The sequence below is a fragment of the Glandiceps talaboti genome, chromosome 3, assembly GCF_964340395.1.
Source record: "Glandiceps talaboti chromosome 3, keGlaTala1.1, whole genome shotgun sequence".
NCBI classification, from domain to species: Eukaryota; Metazoa; Hemichordata; class Enteropneusta; family Spengelidae; genus Glandiceps; species Glandiceps talaboti.
Genome location: NC_135551.1, coordinates 15735365 through 15756686, shown reverse-complemented (window position 1 = coordinate 15756686; position 21322 = coordinate 15735365). Strand labels below are relative to the sequence as shown.

The 21322-nt window shown below is 38.6% G+C and overlaps 1 protein-coding gene across 1 annotated transcript; it reads left to right on the top strand.

Annotated features, from left to right (window-relative positions):
• Positions 1–325: 325 nt before the first annotated feature.
• LOC144432867 (small ribosomal subunit protein uS15m-like) lies at positions 326–9722 on the top strand. Its single transcript, XM_078121164.1, has 7 exons — positions 326–589; positions 2999–3079; positions 4974–5055; positions 6174–6222; positions 7214–7295; positions 8122–8180; positions 9167–9722. Exons 1-7 carry the CDS (start codon positions 388–390, stop codon positions 9455–9457), a joined length of 846 nt encoding a protein of 281 aa, XP_077977290.1. The 5' UTR covers positions 326–387; the 3' UTR covers positions 9458–9722.
• Positions 9723–21322: the final 11600 nt, after the last annotated feature.

Here is a 21322-nt window from a genome sequence, read left to right as displayed (position 1 = left end):
CGCGTCTGTGACCTGGGTCTGTGAGCTCTCTACTGGGACCATTTGATTTTGATTTTTTTTTGGGGGGGACAACTTGTCGCAGACTGAGAGAAATGTTACATATCTACTCGATACTGTGGTTTTAATATTGTTTCTGAGAACAAACTGAAAATTTCTATACTATATTTAAACTTAAGTGAGGGCGACCCAACTGTGTGGATGTGTCTCTCATGTTTACTACAGGCAGATTTAAGATTGTCCTAAACGAGAGGACTTTTCAATACGAACGAAGAGGGCGTTACAACAGCCGAGAAAACTGGTAGCAAACAAACAGAAATAAGGTCAGTCGAGGTGACCTTCAGCATGTGTTAGGTACAATTTTACTTTATTTGCTCAAATTCATGAAGAATGTTTGTAGTTCGTCGTGTCGTACGCAACGGTACAAGTCTCACTCCTCAAAAACAACCTTTTGATAAGACAGTTTACGATCTCCTCACACATTTTAGTCGATCATGTCGTGTGACATCGAAAGTGCGACTAAGTCATTCGACATGTTCGGGTTCATCGATTGTTTTCTCCAATGATGGCAAGAACTCAAGCGAACGGAATGGTAAGTTAACTCTAAATATAAAGTCTATCGATATTTTCTCACCTGTTATGGTGTATTTCATCATGCAATTGGTGGTGGGATAGAAGAATTTTGAGTGAACCTCACAGTTTCCTTTGGTTACATTTTTCAGAATGATGAGTGCCCCCCCCCCCCCCCCAATTATGCATGAGTCAATGTCAACCCCCACCCTCCCCACCTCGGGGCATAGTGGGGGATTTGGAAATTAGTCTTATAAAATTTGTAAAATGCCCCACCCCCTGGGGCAAGACATTCTGGAAAATCCCCACCTAAAACAAGTAAAACTCCCAATGGGTGGGGCATTCAGAAATTTTGACTGACGCACAACCACTCTTTTACGTCCGTGAAAATGACTAGGCTAGGGAGGTCAATATGAAGCAATTGCCCCACCCCCTCATGGCAAACACGGTCTAATCCCCCACATTTGTCCCGTATCGCCCAGGTTGGGGTCCAGTGTGTGAACTTAAGGGGAAATGACTACTGGTCAAGGACCAACATGTAGCAAATACTGCTGGTCCTTAAGGAAAACTGCTGGTCCATACTCAATGCAGTTTACGTTCACGACCTGTATCTACCCCCCCCCCCCCCTCCCCATTTACAGATTAAATGATTTTGAACTTTATTACTTTAATATGATACAACATCATATCTTTAGATATAAAAGTAAAAGAGAGTACAACGAATTATTCACTATCCACTATTATTTCATGACATTTCCACTCACAGAGTCAAAAAATAACTTGGAAGTAAATTTTGGATTCACAACCAAGTAATTTCTGACTCTGTGAGAAGAGATTTTCATTTGTAACTATGAACCCAGAGACTATGAATAGTCATTCCCGCATAATCTGTTCCTATAGACTATAGTGGTCTGAGACTGAATGTATTCATTCCACCATATAAATATATATCCATAGATTGTAGATAATATGGGTGAATGAATCATTAAATCTACATTATGTATCTGCAATCTCTAAGAGATCACAGTCATCTCCTTCCTCTCTGTACGATTCACTAAATTCTGAATCACATATCCAAAGTCAGATTCATCGTCTGTGGCCACTGATGTAGCTATCCAACTCTTAGCGAACGTAGACCCACAAATTCACCATAGCAGAAAGTTTTGTCGCACAACTATCCCTCTTAAATCTGTGTATTCACTTTATTTCAATTTCAAATTCCATCCACACAGTGATACGGGGCGGTTTCGTCTTCCTTCAGTCTTTACAAATATGTACTGAAGCCCCCCCCCCCCCCCCCCCCCCCATGAAGCCCTACCCGTATACCCTACCCGTGGTGTATTGAGTATCGTCTCTGTCTGTTTGTGTATGAAATCGGACCATGATGAAGAGAACTATGGCTAAACATGTCTTACAGTCCGAGTTTTTGTTTGACGTGGGGGCGTGATATCGTAACTGTACTGTAATGTGTCATCCACTATGTACCCGTGTTTTGCATGATGCAGTAATTTTCTAGATACAACAATGGCAGCAAAAAATGCAATATTTCTAAGTTTATATGGTGATTACAACATGACAGGACATACATTATCATATGCATCAAATTGAAAGCAATCAGACTACGCATTTTTTAAACTGTTTTTACAAAAAAAAAACTATTGTACTGGAGATATTTAACGGTGTACCTGCCTTCTTTATTAGTTAAAACGCCGTTTTCAGAGTAGTCTATATGTTTGTTTGTTTTGATCATGGCCACACACATGGGGAACTCCGGTAAATTGATCGGGAACCCACTAACATTTACCGGCTTTAATACCAGCCTTTAAAAAACAGTGTCTGTTTCGTCATCTTCTTCGGAAGTTCATTGCCGCCTTCTAAATATCGCCACATACTTTATAAATACAGCGTGAAACTGTCTCAAACACGTTAAAAGTTTCATACACTTCGAACAGTAAACTTTACAACAATGATTAAATGATTACTATATCATGGAATCATGGTGGAAAAAGGCGCATGCGCTGAATGCGTGAAATGAGTCTGAGTGTCTGAGACGTTTCGATTAGTCTAGACACAAATAATTAGAGAAATTCAGCCAATCATGTGTTTGCTAACATAATTTCTTAAAGTAAATACCATATGCTACGTCATATGTAGACATGATATCAACATTGACAACAACACGTAGTGAGCTAGCTCTGTGTCGCCTGACTTGAACGAGATGTCGAGAGTAAAATAGGTAACACAAGATCAGATTCATGTAGGTGAAATTGGATGTATCTTTAAATAAATGTTATTATTTACTCCAAATTTCAATCGGTCATAAGGACCGATAAGTTGTTGTAATTCTGAAAAACTGTCTACAACAGTGCAAGTATCTAACACTTTTAACTGGCATGTTTTGAGGTTATTCATAATATTTCTATCTTCACAGATAATACTATGTTACCAATGAAACATATCCACAGAACATATGCTACAAGGAGGGGAATGCAACCAAGGAAACCCGATAAAGGTAAATTGTATTTATTTTCAAATTGTTTTAGTAAAATTAAACTGTAGTGTTGCAGCTAGCCTTTTGAAAGAGTGGGACTTTCATTTCTCTGGGTCATTATAGTAAGTAAGTAAAGGTTGTTTATTATAGTGACATGTGATATACATTTTACAAATTGGCAATAACAATTTCAGAAAGCAAACACATCACCCAGCCCACCGGGCTTATTAGTCACTACAAAACTGAATTGCTCGTATAAAGCACTTAAAAATAAGGGGTGCAAAGAGGACAGTCATAACAAGTAAAGAAAAGTAACATACGGTACTACATTGTTATATAAAGATCATAATTTTTTCTGGACATTATCAAAAAAAGTACCAGTAGCGTTGTAGCACAACTACAGTTCTTAAAAATATTTACCCACATACATGCTAGATATTTGCTGAATGATTATGCAGTTGCGTATCCAACCCTGTTGTTATCTACAAATAATGTTTGCTATATTCGCGATCACTTGGCTGTTGTTATAGGCGTGGTCATGTTGCTAAACATATTTGCATACGATTTTAGTGTGGGTCAGCTATGACCCGTCACTTCCATAATTGTGGGTCATATAAAAAAAAGGTGTCAAATGACCCCCCCCCCAGCTGCAACACTGAAACTGTTTTAATTAGCTATTGATAAATTTGATCACTTGAATTATGTCACAAGTGATGTTCTACTGGAATGATGATCTTGTGTATTGTTTGAATATTTCAATTATTCACCTTTAGAGTTCCATCAGTACAGAACTCAAACCCAGTGGCAGAACCAGAAGAATAACTCCTATTATATTATAGCATTACCAATTCCAGTGAATTTTGTGACGTCATCGCTGTACATTATTACTGATAATGTACTCCATTATTGGGCATCGCGGCCCCGGAACGAGCATAACAATACAAGCTTATTTGTTCTGTTTCTTCGTACGACTAGGTATTTTTTCGAAATGTATGTTGTTACTTATGATTGTCATTTCCACTGTTTAAAAATACAACGCATTCATGAAACAAGTTTGTCTTCACAGCAGTTCATTGAAGTGTATATGTGTGTGTACGTGTACGTACGTGTGTCGCTATGATTAGTATTCAGCTTCCGGGCCGAACATGGCAGACGATGTTCAGCGCTGTGTATATTATACGTTGTTTTGCGTTTCTCGGTCTACAAATTCACTGGAATTGGCAAAACTATAAAATAATAACAATAATGTATGCCCTCCCAGTCCATAATGGACTCAAGCAAACTTTGCACTCCATAATGGGCTCGGCTGTCGCCTCGCCCATTATGTCGTTCAAAGTTTGCTTTCGTCCATTATGGGCTGGGAGGGCGTACATTATTGTTTAAATAATGCAGATAGTGTCATTGAAACTTAACTATCTTGACTTCACTGAATCAGACTCTATAAGTCAAATTTGCTTTATGTCTTTAGAAATGAGAACACCCGAATGTAAAAGAAAAACTTTTCCTGTTTTTTTAAACCATCCCTAATGTATTTGCTGACTTGTATCATTATGTGTGACAGCTATCAGTCATTATACTCTTTTCCTTTGGTCTACTCAAATAGAAGCTATATAGATTTTTATAAAACTCCAGTATTACAACCCAACATTTCTGTTAACAATGTTTCAAAACTGTAAAACAAAAACCCTGTCATGTGCACATATATTTGTGCATATTTTAATCTTTAATTCAGTATTCAACTAACATCTGTAATACAAATTATAGACTGGTTAAAGAATATTTATATCTAGGGAATTAAAAGACACATTTTACTTCTCATTTTACATAAAAATTCAGTACCACATTAGCATGATGTGTATATCAATTGATAATATGTTTGTTAATAAAAATGGTGAATTTAAACTTTTATTTCCAGTAATTGATGGAGCTTTCAAAGACTTTGATTTGGATCCTACAATGTTTAAACTTGGTTTTGAAGACATAGAAGAACTCAAGGAGTAAGTAGATATCCAATCTCCATACATTTACATGTACTTTGTAATCGGGATGCCATCCTTAGGTAGCTAACAACAACAATTTCATTACTCCAGTGATTCTACCAATGCTCCCATTTCTCTGTTAAAATTAAATACAACTGCCAACATTAGACTGTGGATGTACAGAAGTTGTCACAAACAGGGAAAGTAAAGAAATGAATTGGATTAATAACACTTGGCTCAGTATGTTGGAAGAGCAGAGACTTGTATTACACACTATAGTTTGATAAGAACAGCTTTAAGGCCTCCGTATGTGTACATGAAATGTCAGGGGAACTTGACATTTATTTGTGAACATGATCTATTAAAGTGTTTATGAAACCGTTCTTGTCAAATGATTGAATGTAATACAAGTCTCTGTACATCCAATACATGCTGTTCCAAGTGTTTTTAATCCAATTCAGTTGTTCACTTTCCCTGTTTGTAACAGGTTCCGTTTGTCCACAGTCTGTTGTATAACAATGAGGCTGACAGTACTTTTGTGACACGTTACTTTCTGTACGAATAATATGGTTTACAAGTTTTTCAAAGCATTGTAGTAAACTTTCGAATGTTGAAAAATTTCCTGCCATTTGTGCATCAGCAGGTGAATATTGCTCACATTCATAAACTATTTACATAATTTTGGGTACCGTTGTACAAATTGGAAATACCATTGGAATAGATACCCCACCATTGGTATTTGTAAAGTCAGTGTTAAAGAAATGGTGAAAAATTCTTATAAGTTAACATTTAAAATAAGAACAATTTGGAATTTACAACACTTTTAGAAAATTATGCATTCAAATTTCATGGAGATGTTAACTCCACAGAGAGAGAGAGAGAGAGAGAGAGAGAGAGAGAGAGAGAGAGAGAGAGAGAGAGACAGACAGACAGACAGACAGACAGACAGACAGACAGACAGACAGACAGACAGACAGACAGACAGACAGATAAAAAGGTGCAAGTACAAAAACAGAAAGCCATGATATATGTACAATCTTTATTTTACAGTTTTTTTAAATACAGTTTGTAATTTTGATTATGTATATTACTCCACTCATTACACTGTGTTCTACTTTTCTCTTTCTTCTTTCCAGTGCTGATGAGAAAGTGAAGAAAATATTTTCATTAGAATATGCTAGCAGGGTAAGTCATCTCACAAAGAAATAGGATATACAGTTTATACTATTTCATAATATCATTTACAGTAAATTTCACAATACCATGCAGCTTTACTGTTTAATACAACCACTCAGAAACCAACAAAAAACTGCATATGCCACACTTCAGTAGCAAGATCGCATTTTTTGCTACATTTAGTCTAAATGAAATAAACCATTTAAAATGTATGGCAACTCCATGCAGACATTTGGGCACCAATGTTTTTTTCTTGGTATCAAATACCTGATGAAGTTAGAAAGTGTAAAATGCCCTTTGCAGTGTTCATTTGGTGTCTGTATGTATAGTGGCATGTGTAGTTCATTTCATTTAGACAAAATGTAGCAAGAAACTGTACTCATTCAATCTTACTATCTTAAAGTGCAGCCTGTCTAGTTTGTTATTGTTTTCTGCATGGTTGTATCAAACACAAAAGCTGCTTGGTGCTTTTGTGAAATAGACTAAATATCCTATACTGTGAAACTGGAAATCCAAATACACCTGATCTTTTTTGGGTCATTGTTTTCTTACACTTTTCTGATATTTTGCTGATAAAAATACAACATTTCAAAAACCTTGGATAACAATTATTGTTTTGCAGTATTTATAAAGTGTAAGTTTCAAAAGAGATAACAGAAAAATTGAAGATTATGATGTAAAATTTATATTTGGTAAGAAAATAAAAACCAAAAATAGAGCAAAAGGTGTTCAACTTGCACTTTATTCAATTTCACTGAGTCAGCTCTGCTCTACACTGTACTGTAAAATAAGTCATGTCATGTCACTCTGCCTTCTAAAGTCTTGCTCTTAAATGTGTTAAAAGCTGCCCACTGCAGTGTACATGTACTATTTGTTCACCATAATTGTAATTTTCAGGATATTCTGAATCTCTCAGTTCTTATTTATGAAGATCTTAAAATGACCTGAAAGAGCAGTGTGTTATTTACTGTCATCACTTCTTGTTTTGCCTTTACTACAGCAAGAGGTACAATTCAAGAAAGGTACAATGTTAGTTGACAAAGTCAGAGAAGATGAATTCAAACCTTCACATGAAGCAAAAAGTAAGTGATTTTTACATATACAATCATTATGCATAGAAATATTTATAATTTGTTTAACTTGTCTTAATATGACATTTGTCCATCATTTACATCAAATTGTGGGACATTTCATGTTTGAAGCTAAAACTTGATGTAAATAAGCTATTGGCAGCTACACATACAAAATTGTCATTGATCACCAACATTTTGACAATAGTATTCAATACAAATTAAAGTACTTCTTCATATCATACGTGAGTCATACCACCCAATGACAGGGGTGAACAAATCATTTTGTGAACTGGTGGTCGGACCAGTGCCTTAAAAAATCCAGTGGTCCTGCTGAAAGAATTAGTGCTCCAAGGTCCTGCTAATGTGAAACATTAAATCTTACTAATGAATCTGTATATTAAGACGACTTTTTAACATAGTTATTAACTGTAAGGTACTGGTCTGATGGACCAGACAAGGTAAACTTTGTGTGGTCCACCCAAAAAAAAATCACTAGTCCTGAACCCAGGACCAGTGGATTTGTTCACCCCTTAATGATATATGTGAAGTAATGTGTGCATTTATCAGTTTTGAATATGCATAGTTCTTACTAAAATATGATTATAACATAGAATAGCAGGTACAAGTAATTCTGAACAGTTTGGAGAAAAAAGTTCAGTAGAGAACATGGTGAATTAGGTTTTTGATCTGCCCTGTTTGACATCACATAGTGACAGGTGAAGATTTGTATGTATTTATGTCATAAACCTGGATTTACAATGACTTTTCTGGAATGCTATGCTTATGTTTTTAGGCGACATCTATGATATATTAACAGTAACCTATTTTTCTACAGTTGCAATACTAACAGTAAAGATAAGGACCTTAGCAGAACATATGAAAGAAAATAAGAAGGTAAGTAATCTCTCTCCATAGAATCCCAATTATTCCCAGCATAGGTACACAGTAACTATTTCAAAGTCTGGTACAACATGTATATATACTTGTCATACTGGATTCCTAAGATCTTAATTTTAACAAAATATTCAATTCATATTAATATAGTATAAAACTTTTCAATTTTGAATGCAAACAGTTTTAGTAAGCTGTGTCTACAGCTTTCATCATATATTGTACATTAATACAGCTAATACCAGACAGTTTAACTTGCATAGAATTATTACATTCATAACCAATTTTAACCGTTGATGATGTTAGTCCATACACACTTACCTAACAATGCACACACAGATACATAGTGATACAATACATCTATTATCAGTCATCAGATATTATATTATCCCACCATTTCAGTATTGTGATGCATTTCAGTAGTATAAAGCTTTGTAGGTTCTTTAGAGGGTTACCCTAAGTACATGTAATCCTGAAATGTCAGATATTTTCAACTTTTGTGGACTAAAGACATTTTATCTGAATAAGTTTATGTGTGTTTGAATTTGTGTGCATGTGTTTATCATGATTACAAAAAGGTATCAAAACCGTGTGTCAGTTTGTCTGTCTGTGTCTATCTGTCTATCTGTGTGTATGTGTGTCTGTCTGTCTGTCTGTCTGTGTGTCTGTCTTTGTGTCTGTGTCTGTCTGTCTGTCTGTCTGTGTGTGTGTCTGTCTGTCTGTGTGTCTATGTCTGACTGTGTGTCAGTCTGTCGGTTTGCTTCCACAGTGTGTGTGTGTTACAGAAAACATTACATTGCCATTATATGTTGATGTTGATACCAATGATACATACTTACATGTAAACATTACAGTGATGCTGGTGAAGAATTTTGCAAAAATTGATTAGTGATTACATAATATCATTATACTGATGTCGATAACACTAATTTCAATGATTAGCATAACAATTAAAAATATGCTAATAACTTACATCCTATTGTTTTCAGGATAAAGTGAATAAGAGGAGATTATATATAATGATTGACAGACGAAACCAACTACTGGGTTACCTAAGAAGAAATAACTACGATAGATTTAAATGGCTACTTGAAGAACTAGGGATTCAATACTCGGTACCCCCTATACAGATTATTAGAGTAACAAAACGACAACTAGAGGAGAGATCTGTAACAAGGAAAGCATACTTTGACAGAAAGAAAGCACTTTATGAATATTTCAAACAAAAAATTGATGATGCAGATGCTGAAGAAAAAGAACAGATGGAGATGAAATCATGATGTTTAAAATGAAAACGTTGACTTTTGAGTTTGTTTTGTATTCAGATATTTGATCTACCCTATTTCTTCCACATTTGGTCTGGTCCTATTGTTTGTTTTATTGTGGACTCGTCAATTTGATCAAGTATGGGGGGGGGGGGGTGTTTTAGGAGACTACAAATTTCATTTACAGCCCCAAAATTTCAAACTTTAGGAAGGGACGCTTTTGAAATACTCATCTAAGAGGAAAGGTTTCTAAACACCTTGTGATGTAGTCATTTAAATGTATGTGGTATATCAATCAATAAAACACATTCTTAATTTAATTACTTAATTAATTAATTAATTAATTAATTGAATGGTGTGAGTTGATATGCATTTCAGTGTGTCAGTGTCTTTGGTGATTTGTACAAGTGTGTTTTGCACTATAAAGCATCATAACCAAAGATCAAGAATAGATTACTTAAGTATCATATAAGTGAACTACTTCCACAAATACATACACACAATTTACATGTATAATATATACAGTCAGCAGTATTTGTAAATATGTATTGATTTGAATATTCATACTTATATTGAAATCTTACCAACACAGAGGTTTGCATGCACACACTTAGTTACAAACAAACATACATACAGACAGATAGGCAGGCATTCATGCATACATACATACATACATACATATGTGACCATGGAAAACAGTTGGTCAATATTGCATTTATAGTTTTCTGTATATTAATAGACAATGTATTAAAACTAGTTTAATCTTAGTTGTTAGAGGGCGCTCTTCACAAGTTGGCCTTCAGCCAGAGATGATAAGCGCCATAGTACTCTGTATGTGTTATTGACTTGAGAATATAGTCCGTATGATTGTATCTAAAGCGATCGGTTTGAGCAATGCAAATGGGATCAGAAATTGTATTTTTTGGTCACTGCACATATTCTTTAGACTGGTATCCTTTGTACAACTAGGCATTGCAAGTTTCGGCATAGCAATCTGAGTTGTGATGTAGTGATTTGATTGAAAAGTTTAAAAAGTGATGACTAGACAAGCATGTGATGTTATGATGCAAGGCGCACGGACTGCTGCTGTTCGTGATGGCGAAATTCGTCTAAGAATTGTCGTAATTTGGCATCTTTCGGACGATAGTGCCAGTCAGAAGTGTAATTATAGTGAGAGGAAGGATCAGTAGCTGTATTGAGTGAGTTACGGCTTGATTTTACTCTTCGATGTCAGTTTCATGAAAAGACTGGATGTGATACCAATCAACACGTGTCATGTGATCCGAAGTCTGTAACTGTACAGTGAAGTTGGAAGAGGAAATTAGCCAAGTGTGACGCTGATCCTACAATGACAATTTCTCACAGCTGTAAGTAAGCCGATAGTCTGTGTTGCCAAGTAAAGCCACTGAACCATTAATAACTTTAAAATGCAAGTTTAGTTCCTGTGCGACAGAGCGTTTCTGCATAGGGAAATAGATTGATCAAGTCAGAACAGAACACTTTGAGAGCGGTTAGATTTATAACCGGAACCCTGTAATTTGGATGTACTCTACTTGATCAGTGAACCATTGAGGTACTGAAACTCAATTCCAGCGTGTAGTGTATTTAACCATATATCGCCACTGAGGACGTCAAGTGGGTGGCTATTGGAGGGAGTACAGCGCCACCAGTGTCAAGATAGTTGAAACTTTTGTTTGGGACTTCATAAACCTTTGGGCTGCTACATGTACAGCGTCATTGGATCTTCTTGTGAACCACATGCAGAGACACTGTGATATCCTTGTATACTTTTAAAGAACCAAACTAGTTATCAGAGACTTAGTGTTTCACACTATGATTATTTTCTTGTAGCTTTAAATTATTTTTTGACTGGATAAACGCTCCACATTTTTAGTATTTTATTTTGTCATTAGTCTTAAGTACCTGGTACCATAAGTTTTGTTGATATATACTTTTTTTTGTGAGTTTCCACTTTTTATGGAAGCACCCTTCATCATTTTTTTGGAAACGAGTCTTTCCACTTGTTGGTATTATATAAATATATTTTCATTCAACTTGCTTGTGTGTGTTGTCTATTGCTCTCACCCCGGTGTAAATTGGGTATTACGAAGTCAGCAGTCGAACCACGAACCGAGCCCGTGTGTGTATTCTTATAAATTTCTTTCGTGTAAGTTCCTTTATCCCATGTACTTTTATGAGCGGGCCATAAAAGGGTTACATGAAATGGCGCCCAACGTGGGGCTTGGTTTGATGGTACAGTAAGTTGTGCTGACAAATACTTGTTTGGCAGAACACGGGGTTAGAGTAAAGACAACATTTTGGTTTGCAACGTTGTTGGGGTTTGGAGCTTTGGAGTTGCCTGCTGTTGTATACGGTATTGCATACCTTTAAGTTTGTCCCACCTTTTGTCCTGGACTAGTGTGAGTCAGAGTAAGGTGAGCGTGGCAAGTGTAATTGTGTATGCTTGTTGTCTTGTTTGGAACTATATAGCAACATGTCGGATGACGAGCGAGTCGATGTTGAGGGAGAACCCATTGGTCCTAAGGATATTGCAGCCAGTTGGATTGACATGGAGGAGGGCCATGGTGAATATGTGCCTGCTTACCAGTCGACTATCCGAGAGGGAGCAATCAAGAAAGAAAGGTCACCAAGGGAGAAGAAACGAACAGAGACTGATGAAAGAGATAGACATATGACACAACGCATGGCTCTTATTGAGAAGTTGAAGAGAGAATCAAACGAGTTGGACTTGATTAAACAGGAAGAGGAAGCTATGGATAAGACTGTTCAACAATTGCAGCGTGATATTGCTGAGAAGAGAAGGGCTATTAGTCAACGTGACAGATATCCTACCCCAAAGGTGGTACCCAAGTATGAGTATCCAAGCGATGAAGAATTGAGAGAAGGACAGAAACCAAAGGTGAGTTATTCTTTCGATAACATTCCTCCTTTTTCAGATGATAAGGGGCTTCCAAGAAGTAGCACACCACGAGTAAATGTTGATAGTGATGGGGAAGGGGAGAAGTCTACAAGATATACCACTGTGTATAACCAGCCCAAATTACCAACTTTCTCGGGGGACCCAGATAAGAAAGGGGATGTTGACTTTGAGGTCTGGAAATACGATGTTGAGTGTTTGTTAAGGGAGGGGACACACAGTCATGGAGTTATTATTAGAGTTGTACGGAAATCATTAAGAGGTCCAGCTGGACAAACTGTAATGAATATGAGTCGGAGTGCCACCGTGGAAGAGATTGTTGATAAACTAGAAGGTATTTATGGTACTGTTGAGACAGGACATGCACTACTTCAGAAGTTCTATAACAATAGACAAAGAGAACAGGAGGGCGTGTCAGAGTATGGTACTAGACTGGAGATAGATCTGAACTTGGTTAGAAGGCGTGGTGGCATCACCATTTCGGATATGGATGAAACTCTACGTGAAACATTTTGGAGGACCTTGAGAGATGACAGGGTGATTACTGGGCTTCGACACCTGCACAAGCAATGCACCAGTTTCGATGAGTTACGACGTGAAGCCAGATTGGTGGAACAGGATGTGAAGGAAAGAGAAGATCAGTCAGTGTTTAAAGGTAAGGCAGTAAAGGCAACAGTTGTTGGAAGGGCCCAGCAAGCTACCAAAGAAAAAGATAGCACAGCCATGCAAGATGAAGATGGTGGACAAGCTACACAACAGATGAAGATGTTAAAGTTGGCAGTTGAGGGTATAACCACTATGTCACAAACAGCAAAGGCACAAGAAGTTCAACTTAAACGAATGGAGCAAGAGCTGAAGGCAATGAAGGACAAGTACGAAAAGCTAGAACAGGGAGAGGTGAAAACCAAACCAACAACAGTTCGGACAGAGACCAACGTATCAGGTGAAGCGAAAACCAAAAAGAGTTGGACCTGCTATAATTGTGGAGATGAGGGGCATCTTGCACGAGATTGTCTTCAACCACCAAAGAGGGATGACAGGGAATGTTATCATTGCCACCAGCGTGGTCATTTAGCCAAAGCTTGTCCGGAGAAGGTATCGGGGTCCAAGGGGTCATCTCAACAGTCACCAAGGACGAACATGCATAGACTATACCAACAGCGTAAAGGACTGAAGCCAATAAGACTTCAACCCAGGAAAGCAGGGCTCATTGGCGGAGCAATGGAGGGCACAGTGTTTGTAGAGGGGATACAAAGTCCATGCTTGATAGACACTGGATCACAAGTGACTTCTGTAAGTGAATGGTTCTATAATAAATGGTTGTCCAAATGTCCATTACAATCAGTACAAGAGGATTTGATCATAAAAGGAGCAAACGACCAACCTGTACCTTTTCTTGGAGTAATAGATGTTGAAATGTATTTCCCAAAGAACACTTTTGGCAGTGATGAGACGTGTGCTATCCCAGCTATGGTAGTACCAGTCAATGACTACAATAAGGAGGTGCCGGTACTCATTGGTAGCAACTTCTTAGAGCTAATGCCTAGAGGGAATTTCAAGCCAGGGAAACACAGGGGAGCTAGATGTATGAGAATTTCTACAGTTGCCAAAAAGGTGTTTGCCAAGTTGGATGAACGTGATAGATTTGTTGGCAGCAAGGGAGACATTGGTGAAGTGAGAGCATTTATGAAGCATCCGGTTGAACTAGCACCGGAGAGAATGATGACTGTTTGGGGTAAGACTAAGAGAGGACCACTAGGTGATCAGTATGTTGTATCTGTGGAACCCACCATGGGGATTAAACAGTCTGTTGTTACCAGTCCTTCAGTGGGTATATTGAACTGTACAAGGACAGTCACCAAAGTTGCAGTAAATGTAAGGAATGATTCAAAGACCCCAGTCACTATTCGACCAGGGGAGCTTCTGGCTCGAGCAAAGGCTGTTAACTGGGTAGGAAAACCTGGCGAACACCCAGAAGGAATACATGTTTGTAACCAAGTTAGAGAGGAGAATGAGCAAGGTGTCACAGGTACTAGAAAGATAGTTCTGAATGAGGATGTCCAGTTTGATATGTCAGAATCTCCAATCACTGAACAACAATTGAGGGAGGTTGAACAAGTCTTGGCTGAGAGAAAGGAGATCTTCTCAAGACATGATCATGATTTGGGATACTGCTCTCTTGAGAAACATCGTATCCGACTGACAGATGAGACGCCTATCAAAGAACGATATCGTCGCATTCCTCCGGCTATGTATGAAGAAGTGAAGCAAGTGTTAAAAGGAATGAAAGAAAGTGGTGTCATCAGAGAATCTCATAGTCCCTGGGCAGCCCCAGTGGTACTGGTGCGAAAGAAAGATGGTCGGATCCGATTATGCCTGGACTACAGGAAGATAAATACTAGAACAATTCGTGATTCCTATGCTTTGCCACGAATTGAGGAGAGCCTTGATGCTTTGGGAGGGGCCTGCTGGTTCTCATCGTTAGATCTTAAGTCAGGCTACTGGCAGATTGGTATGGCTGAGGAGGATATAGAAAAGACAGCATTTGTCACCCCCATGGGATTTTGGGAGTGTACAGTCATGCCAATGGGATTGACAGGCAGTCCAAGTACTTTCCAAAGATGTATGGAAAAGTGTCTCCAGGATTTGAATCTCAACATATGCTTAGTATACCTGGACGACATAATCATATTTGCAAAGACCATAGAGGAGCATCTGCAACGACTTGGTATGGTATTGGATCGTCTTAAACATCATGGCCTGAAGGTGCAACCTAGCAAGTGTCAGTTTCTGAGGGCTGAAGTGAAATATCTTGGTCATATAGTGTCTGCTGAGGGCATCAAGACTGACCCAGACAAAATCCAGAAAGTGAAAGAGTGGCCAGTACCCACCACAGCTCGTGAACTAAAAACTTTTCTTGGATTTTCATCTTATTACAGGAGGTTTGTGGAAGGTTATTCCAAAATTGCTAAACCTCTGAATGAGCTCACCCACGGAATGCCTCGGAAGAAAGGAAAGCAACTGAAGGGAAGAAATCCACCAAGTGGACACCAAAGGTTTCAATGGGACGCCATACATCAGGAAGCTTTTGATACTATTAAAGCAAGGTTGACTGATGCGCCAGTTCTAGGGTATGCGAATTACAGCAAGCCATTTGAGCTTCATACTGATGCCAGCTTAGCTGGATTGGGAGCTGTATTGTACCAAGGTGAGGGGAAAGACCGTCGAGTGATAGGATATGCCAGCAGGGGCTTGTCCCAGAGTGAACGCAATTATCCAGTGCATAAACTTGAGTTTTTGGCTTTGAAGTGGGCTGTTACCCACAAGTTTCATGATTACTTGTATGGTCATAAGTTTGTTGTTGTCACCGATAACAACCCCTTAACGTATGTAACGACAACAGCTAGACTGGATGCAACAGGCCACAGATGGCTGGCGGCTCTCGCAGCATATAATTTCACTCTATGTTACAGACCTGGTAAGCAAAATGGCGATGCCGATGGCCTATCAAGGATGAACCAAAACGGATCTACACAACGGTTATGGCAGGATGACCACCCTCTGGAGGACAACATGGAACAGGCTGTATTGGTTCCCACAGAGGAAGTCCAAGCAGTTTGTCAGGCACACTTAGTTCAGTGTAATAGCTGGGCAGAGGCCTTATGTTACTCAGCAACCAGTTTACCGAACAGCTTGGAAGTACCTCCAGTAGCGAATGGTATGTTGTCACTGCCAACAGTAACAATGAAAGAGTGGAGAGAGTTGCAGCAGCAGGATGAGGTGATAGGTCGACTGTGCTACTATAAGGAAAGGAAGTATGCACCCACCAAAGAAGAGCGTAATGATGAATCTCCAGCAGTGCGTGCCGGATTGAAAGAATGGGACCGATTGTATTTCAGACAAGGAGTTCTACACAGGAAAAGGAAGGGATTTGATGGTCACTTTCACTATCAATTGGTGTTGCCAGCACAATACAGAGGTACTGCATTGGAAGGTATACACGATGATGTTGGTCACCCTGGACAGGAAAGATCACTTGAATTGTTAAGGGAGCGTTTCTATTGGCCATATATGAAACAGGATGTGGACCAGAAAGTACAGACTTGTGAAAGGTGTACTCGTAGGAAGCTTCAAACAAACTTGCAGGCTAAAGCTCCATTGGTTAATATTAGAACCACTCAACCCTTGGAATTGGTTTGTATGGATTACCTTACTATTGAAGACGGAAAAGGAGGAGTTGGTAACATACTGGTCATCACAGATCACTTTACGAGATATGCTGTGGCAATCCCAACTGCTAATCAAAAGGCAAAGCCTACAGCTGACCATCTTTACAACCACTTCCTGGTGCATTATGGTTTTCCTGGACGCCTACACTCTGACCAGGGAAGGGATTTTGAAGCAAAGGTCATCAGACAGTTGTGTGAACTCACAGGTGTGAAGAAAACTCGTACGACACCATACCACCCCCAAGGGAATGGCCAATGCGAGAGGTTCAATAGAACATTAATTGATATGTTGGGTACGCTACCAAACCACAAGAAAGCACAGTGGAAACAACATGTGGCACCACTAGTGCATGCTTATAACTGCACACGTAATGACAGTACGGGATTTTCCCCATACTACTTGATGTATGGACGACACCCGAGACTTCCTGTCGACATCTACATGGGATTACAGCCCAGGAATCAGGATGGTGGATATGACAAGTATGCGAGTGACATGAGATCAAGACTAGAGGAGGCCTATCATCTAGCTGATGTTCAAGCAAGGGATAGAGCAGGCTATAACAAGCGATATTATGACCAGCGTGTGAGAGAGGCTACATTGGAAGTTGGGGATTGGGTCCTTGTGAAAAATGTCAACCTTCGAGGAAAACACAAAATAGCTGATCGATGGGAACCTCGTAGATACAAAGTTATTCGCAAACCAAATCCTGATATTCCAGTATATGTTGTGAAAGCTGAAGGGGATGGTGGTAGAGAGAGAACACTGCATAGAAACCTACTCTTACCTTGTAGTACGCTGCCAAGATTGTACCCAGAAAGACCTTTGAAACAGACTGAAGAAGCTCCAAAGCAGGAAAGAAGAGAGAGACCTACAACCAGAAGCCAATCCAAAGTGATGGAATCCTTTGGGACTGAATCTGATGAAAGTGAGGATGAATTCTATGAGATACATGAAGAGGTATACCAACCACAGACCGGACGGGAATCACTGTATGTGAAGGATCGAAGTTGTAATACTGCTGATAGTGGAATTGAAGTCACCAATACAAGTAGACATTCAAGTAGTATAGAACCCAGCATTTCAGTAGACACCATTGTAGGCAGATCAGAGACCAGACCACAGTCTAGTTGCAATGCTTCAGTTGGCACCCATCATATAATATCGTCACCTGAAATTGTTGGTACACATACCAAGGGCAAGGCAAAGGATGATAAAACGAATGTATTGGAATGTGAAAGGCCTCAGCTATTGGAACCTGAGACTGTAGAGGACACACGGATGAGAAGAGTTACTAATAATGTGTGTGAGCGTACTTTACCACGTCGTTCGAGGAGAACCATAAAACCACCAGATCGACTAAATTTGGCAATTACTTGTAAGACTAATGGTGTTAGGGGGAATAGTCCACTTGATGAAAGTTGTGTTCAGAAACTAAACGAATTGATTAACAGACAGAATGCATTGAGAAAACATATCAAACATGTGAAATATAAGCAAGACTAGAAACTAACATGTCTTTCTTTTCTCTTTCAGGTGAGCTGTGGAGAAGACTAGTATTAGTCACTAGTGTATATTTGTTGCTGGTATATTTAATGTTGATTTACCATTAAATTTGCAGATCACAATCTGTCACCTATGTGAATATAATACATCATTACTATGATAATAAGTATGGGTTATAGTGTGAAGGTATGTTTCAGAGACTGAATGGAGCCTGTGAATGTGTTATGTGTGCAGTCAGGACCAATCAGTGGGATTATAGAGGTATAGCAAATGTCACTGTTGTATTGCGGTGGGCTGCTCTTTGGGTCTCGCTCCGGCTGTGTTGCAAGTTCCAGGTGTGACATGCAGGTTGGGTGGGATAAGGTATAGATAAGTAGCTTTTCTCCTTTTTTTTGATGTCATAAGTTAGTCGGTCGGGACGACCTCCATTTGTCCAGGGGAGCGTGTGACCATGGAAAACAGTTGGTCAATATTGCATTTATAGTTTTCTGTATATTAATAGACAATGTATTAAAACTAGTTTAATCTTAGTTGTTAGAGGGCGCTCTTCACAAGTTGGCCTTCAGCCAGAGATGATAAGCGCCATAGTACTCTGTATGTGTTATTGACTTGAGAATATAGTCCGTATGATTGTATCTAAAGCGATCGGTTTGAGCAATGCAAATGGGATCAGAAATTGTATTTTTTGGTCACTGCACATATTCTTTAGACTGGTATCCTTTGTACAACTAGGCATTGCAAGTTTCGGCATAGCAATCTGAGTTGTGATGTAGTGATTTGATTGAAAAGTTTAAAAAGTGATGACTAGACAAGCATGTGATGTTATGATGCAAGGCGCACGGACTGCTGCTGTTCGTGATGGCGAAATTCGTCTAAGAATTGTCGTAATTTGGCATCTTTCGGACGATAGTGCCAGTCAGAAGTGTAATTATAGTGAGAGGAAGGATCAGTAGCTGTATTGAGTGAGTTACGGCTTGATTTTACTCTTCGATGTCAGTTTCATGAAAAGACTGGATGTGATACCAATCAACACGTGTCATGTGATCCGAAGTCTGTAACTGTACAGTGAAGTTGGAAGAGGAAATTAGCCAAGTGTGACGCTGATCCTACAATGACAATTTCTCACAGCTGTAAGTAAGCCGATAGTCTGTGTTGCCAAGTAAAGCCACTGAACCATTAATAACTTTAAAATGCAAGTTTAGTTCCTGTGCGACAGAGCGTTTCTGCATAGGGAAATAGATTGATCAAGTCAGAACAGAACACTTTGAGAGCGGTTAGATTTATAACCGGAACCCTGTAATTTGGATGTACTCTACTTGATCAGTGAACCATTGAGGTACTGAAACTCAATTCCAGCGTGTAGTGTATTTAACCATATATCGCCACTGAGGACGTCAAGTGGGTGGCTATTGGAGGGAGTACAGCGCCACCAGTGTCAAGATAGTTGAAACTTTTGTTTGGGACTTCATAAACCTTTGGGCTGCTACATGTACAGCGTCATTGGATCTTCTTGTGAACCACATGCAGAGACACTGTGATATCCTTGTATACTTTTAAAGAACCAAACTAGTTATCAGAGACTTAGTGTTTCACACTATGATTATTTTCTTGTAGCTTTAAATTATTTTTTGACTGGATAAACGCTCCACATTTTTAGTATTTTATTTTGTCATTAGTCTTAAGTACCTGGTACCATAAGTTTTGTTGATATATACTTTTTTTTGTGAGTTTCCACTTTTTATGGAAGCACCCTTCATCATTTTTTTGGAAACGAGTCTTTCCACTTGTTGGTATTATATAAATATATTTTCATTCAACTTGCTTGTGTGTGTTGTCTATTGCTCTCACCCCGGTGTAAATTGGGTATTACGAAGTCAGCAGTCGAACCACGAACCGAGCCCGTGTGTGTATTCTTATAAATTTCTTTCGTGTAAGTTCCTTTATCCCATGTACTTTTATGAGCGGGCCATAAAAGGGTTACACATACATACATACATACATACATACTTACATACATACATAGTATACATACATACATACATACATACATACATACATACATAGTATACATACATACATACATACATACAGACAGATAGTCATACATACATACATACATACATACATACATAGTATACATACATACATACATAGTATACATACATACATACATACATACATACATAGTATACATACATACATACATGCATACATACATACATACATACATACATACATGCATACATACATACATACATACATACATACATACATACATACATACATACATGCATACATACATACATACATACATACATACATACATACATACATACATACATACAAATAATATGAGTTGTGACTCCCCAAACTGGAGATCACTTAATCTATAAAATCCACCCTTTGCTCACCATGTTCCTCTTAAGTCCCTGGTATACATGAGGCATAGACTATCAGTGTGAAATCCATACCTATATTTACAGTCTATGATTCCAGCACTAGACTGTCATCATAGAGTTTGGCATTGATTTGTTGTTTAGTCAGTGAGTACATGCAAACAGATCTTATGTAAATAGTATATTCAAACAGCTGTTATTGTATGACGTCACCTCACACATCCATACGTACTAATATGTTATGTACAGTGTAATTTACACAATGTGAGACCTAATGAATTTACTCGTATATGATCATTAAGATTGCCTAGACCAACCAGCGACACTTGTCTTTGTTAGTCCATGGAGTTACACGTCGGAAGCGATACCAACAAATAGCGCCCTCTATGACTGAATAATGAAACTCAAATTCCAGTATACAGTAGTAACGGGGAGAAATTATTTTGGGCAATTTTTGTCGGGAGCCACTGGGAGAAATTATTTTGGACAATTTTTGTCCCGTCACAGTCTCAAAAACTGATATGCCCCCTAGCAAGAATTGTTCACCCCCCCCCCCCCGCCACAACAAATTGTGTAAGGTAAAAAAAAACCGACTATTTTTTTGATGTTTTTTTTTGTTCAGTGAATAAATTTTACTCCAGTGATATTATCTGCCTGTGTCTCAGTCATACATACTAATTCACTGTCTCACCCATTTTGCGCTTCAATTTTTTTGAGCATCCCCTCTCTTTCAGCGCATAATATTCCATGCCCCCTCCTAATTTCTCCACCCCCTCCCCCATACCATAAATCCTGACCACAGCGTTAGAT

Bases quoted from the DNA above. Each gene is read 5' to 3' on its own strand.
- LOC144432867 (XM_078121164.1), top strand. From the start codon at position 388: ATGTTTGTAGTTCGTCGTGTCGTACGCAACGGTACAAGTCTCACTCCT. The intron at 590-2,998 runs GTAAGTTAACTC...CTATCTTCACAG, and splicing joins GAACTCAAGCGAACGGAATG to ATAATACTATGTTACCAATG. The intron at 5,056-6,173 runs GTAAGTAGATAT...TCTTCTTTCCAG, and splicing joins GACATAGAAGAACTCAAGGA to TGCTGATGAGAAAGTGAAGA.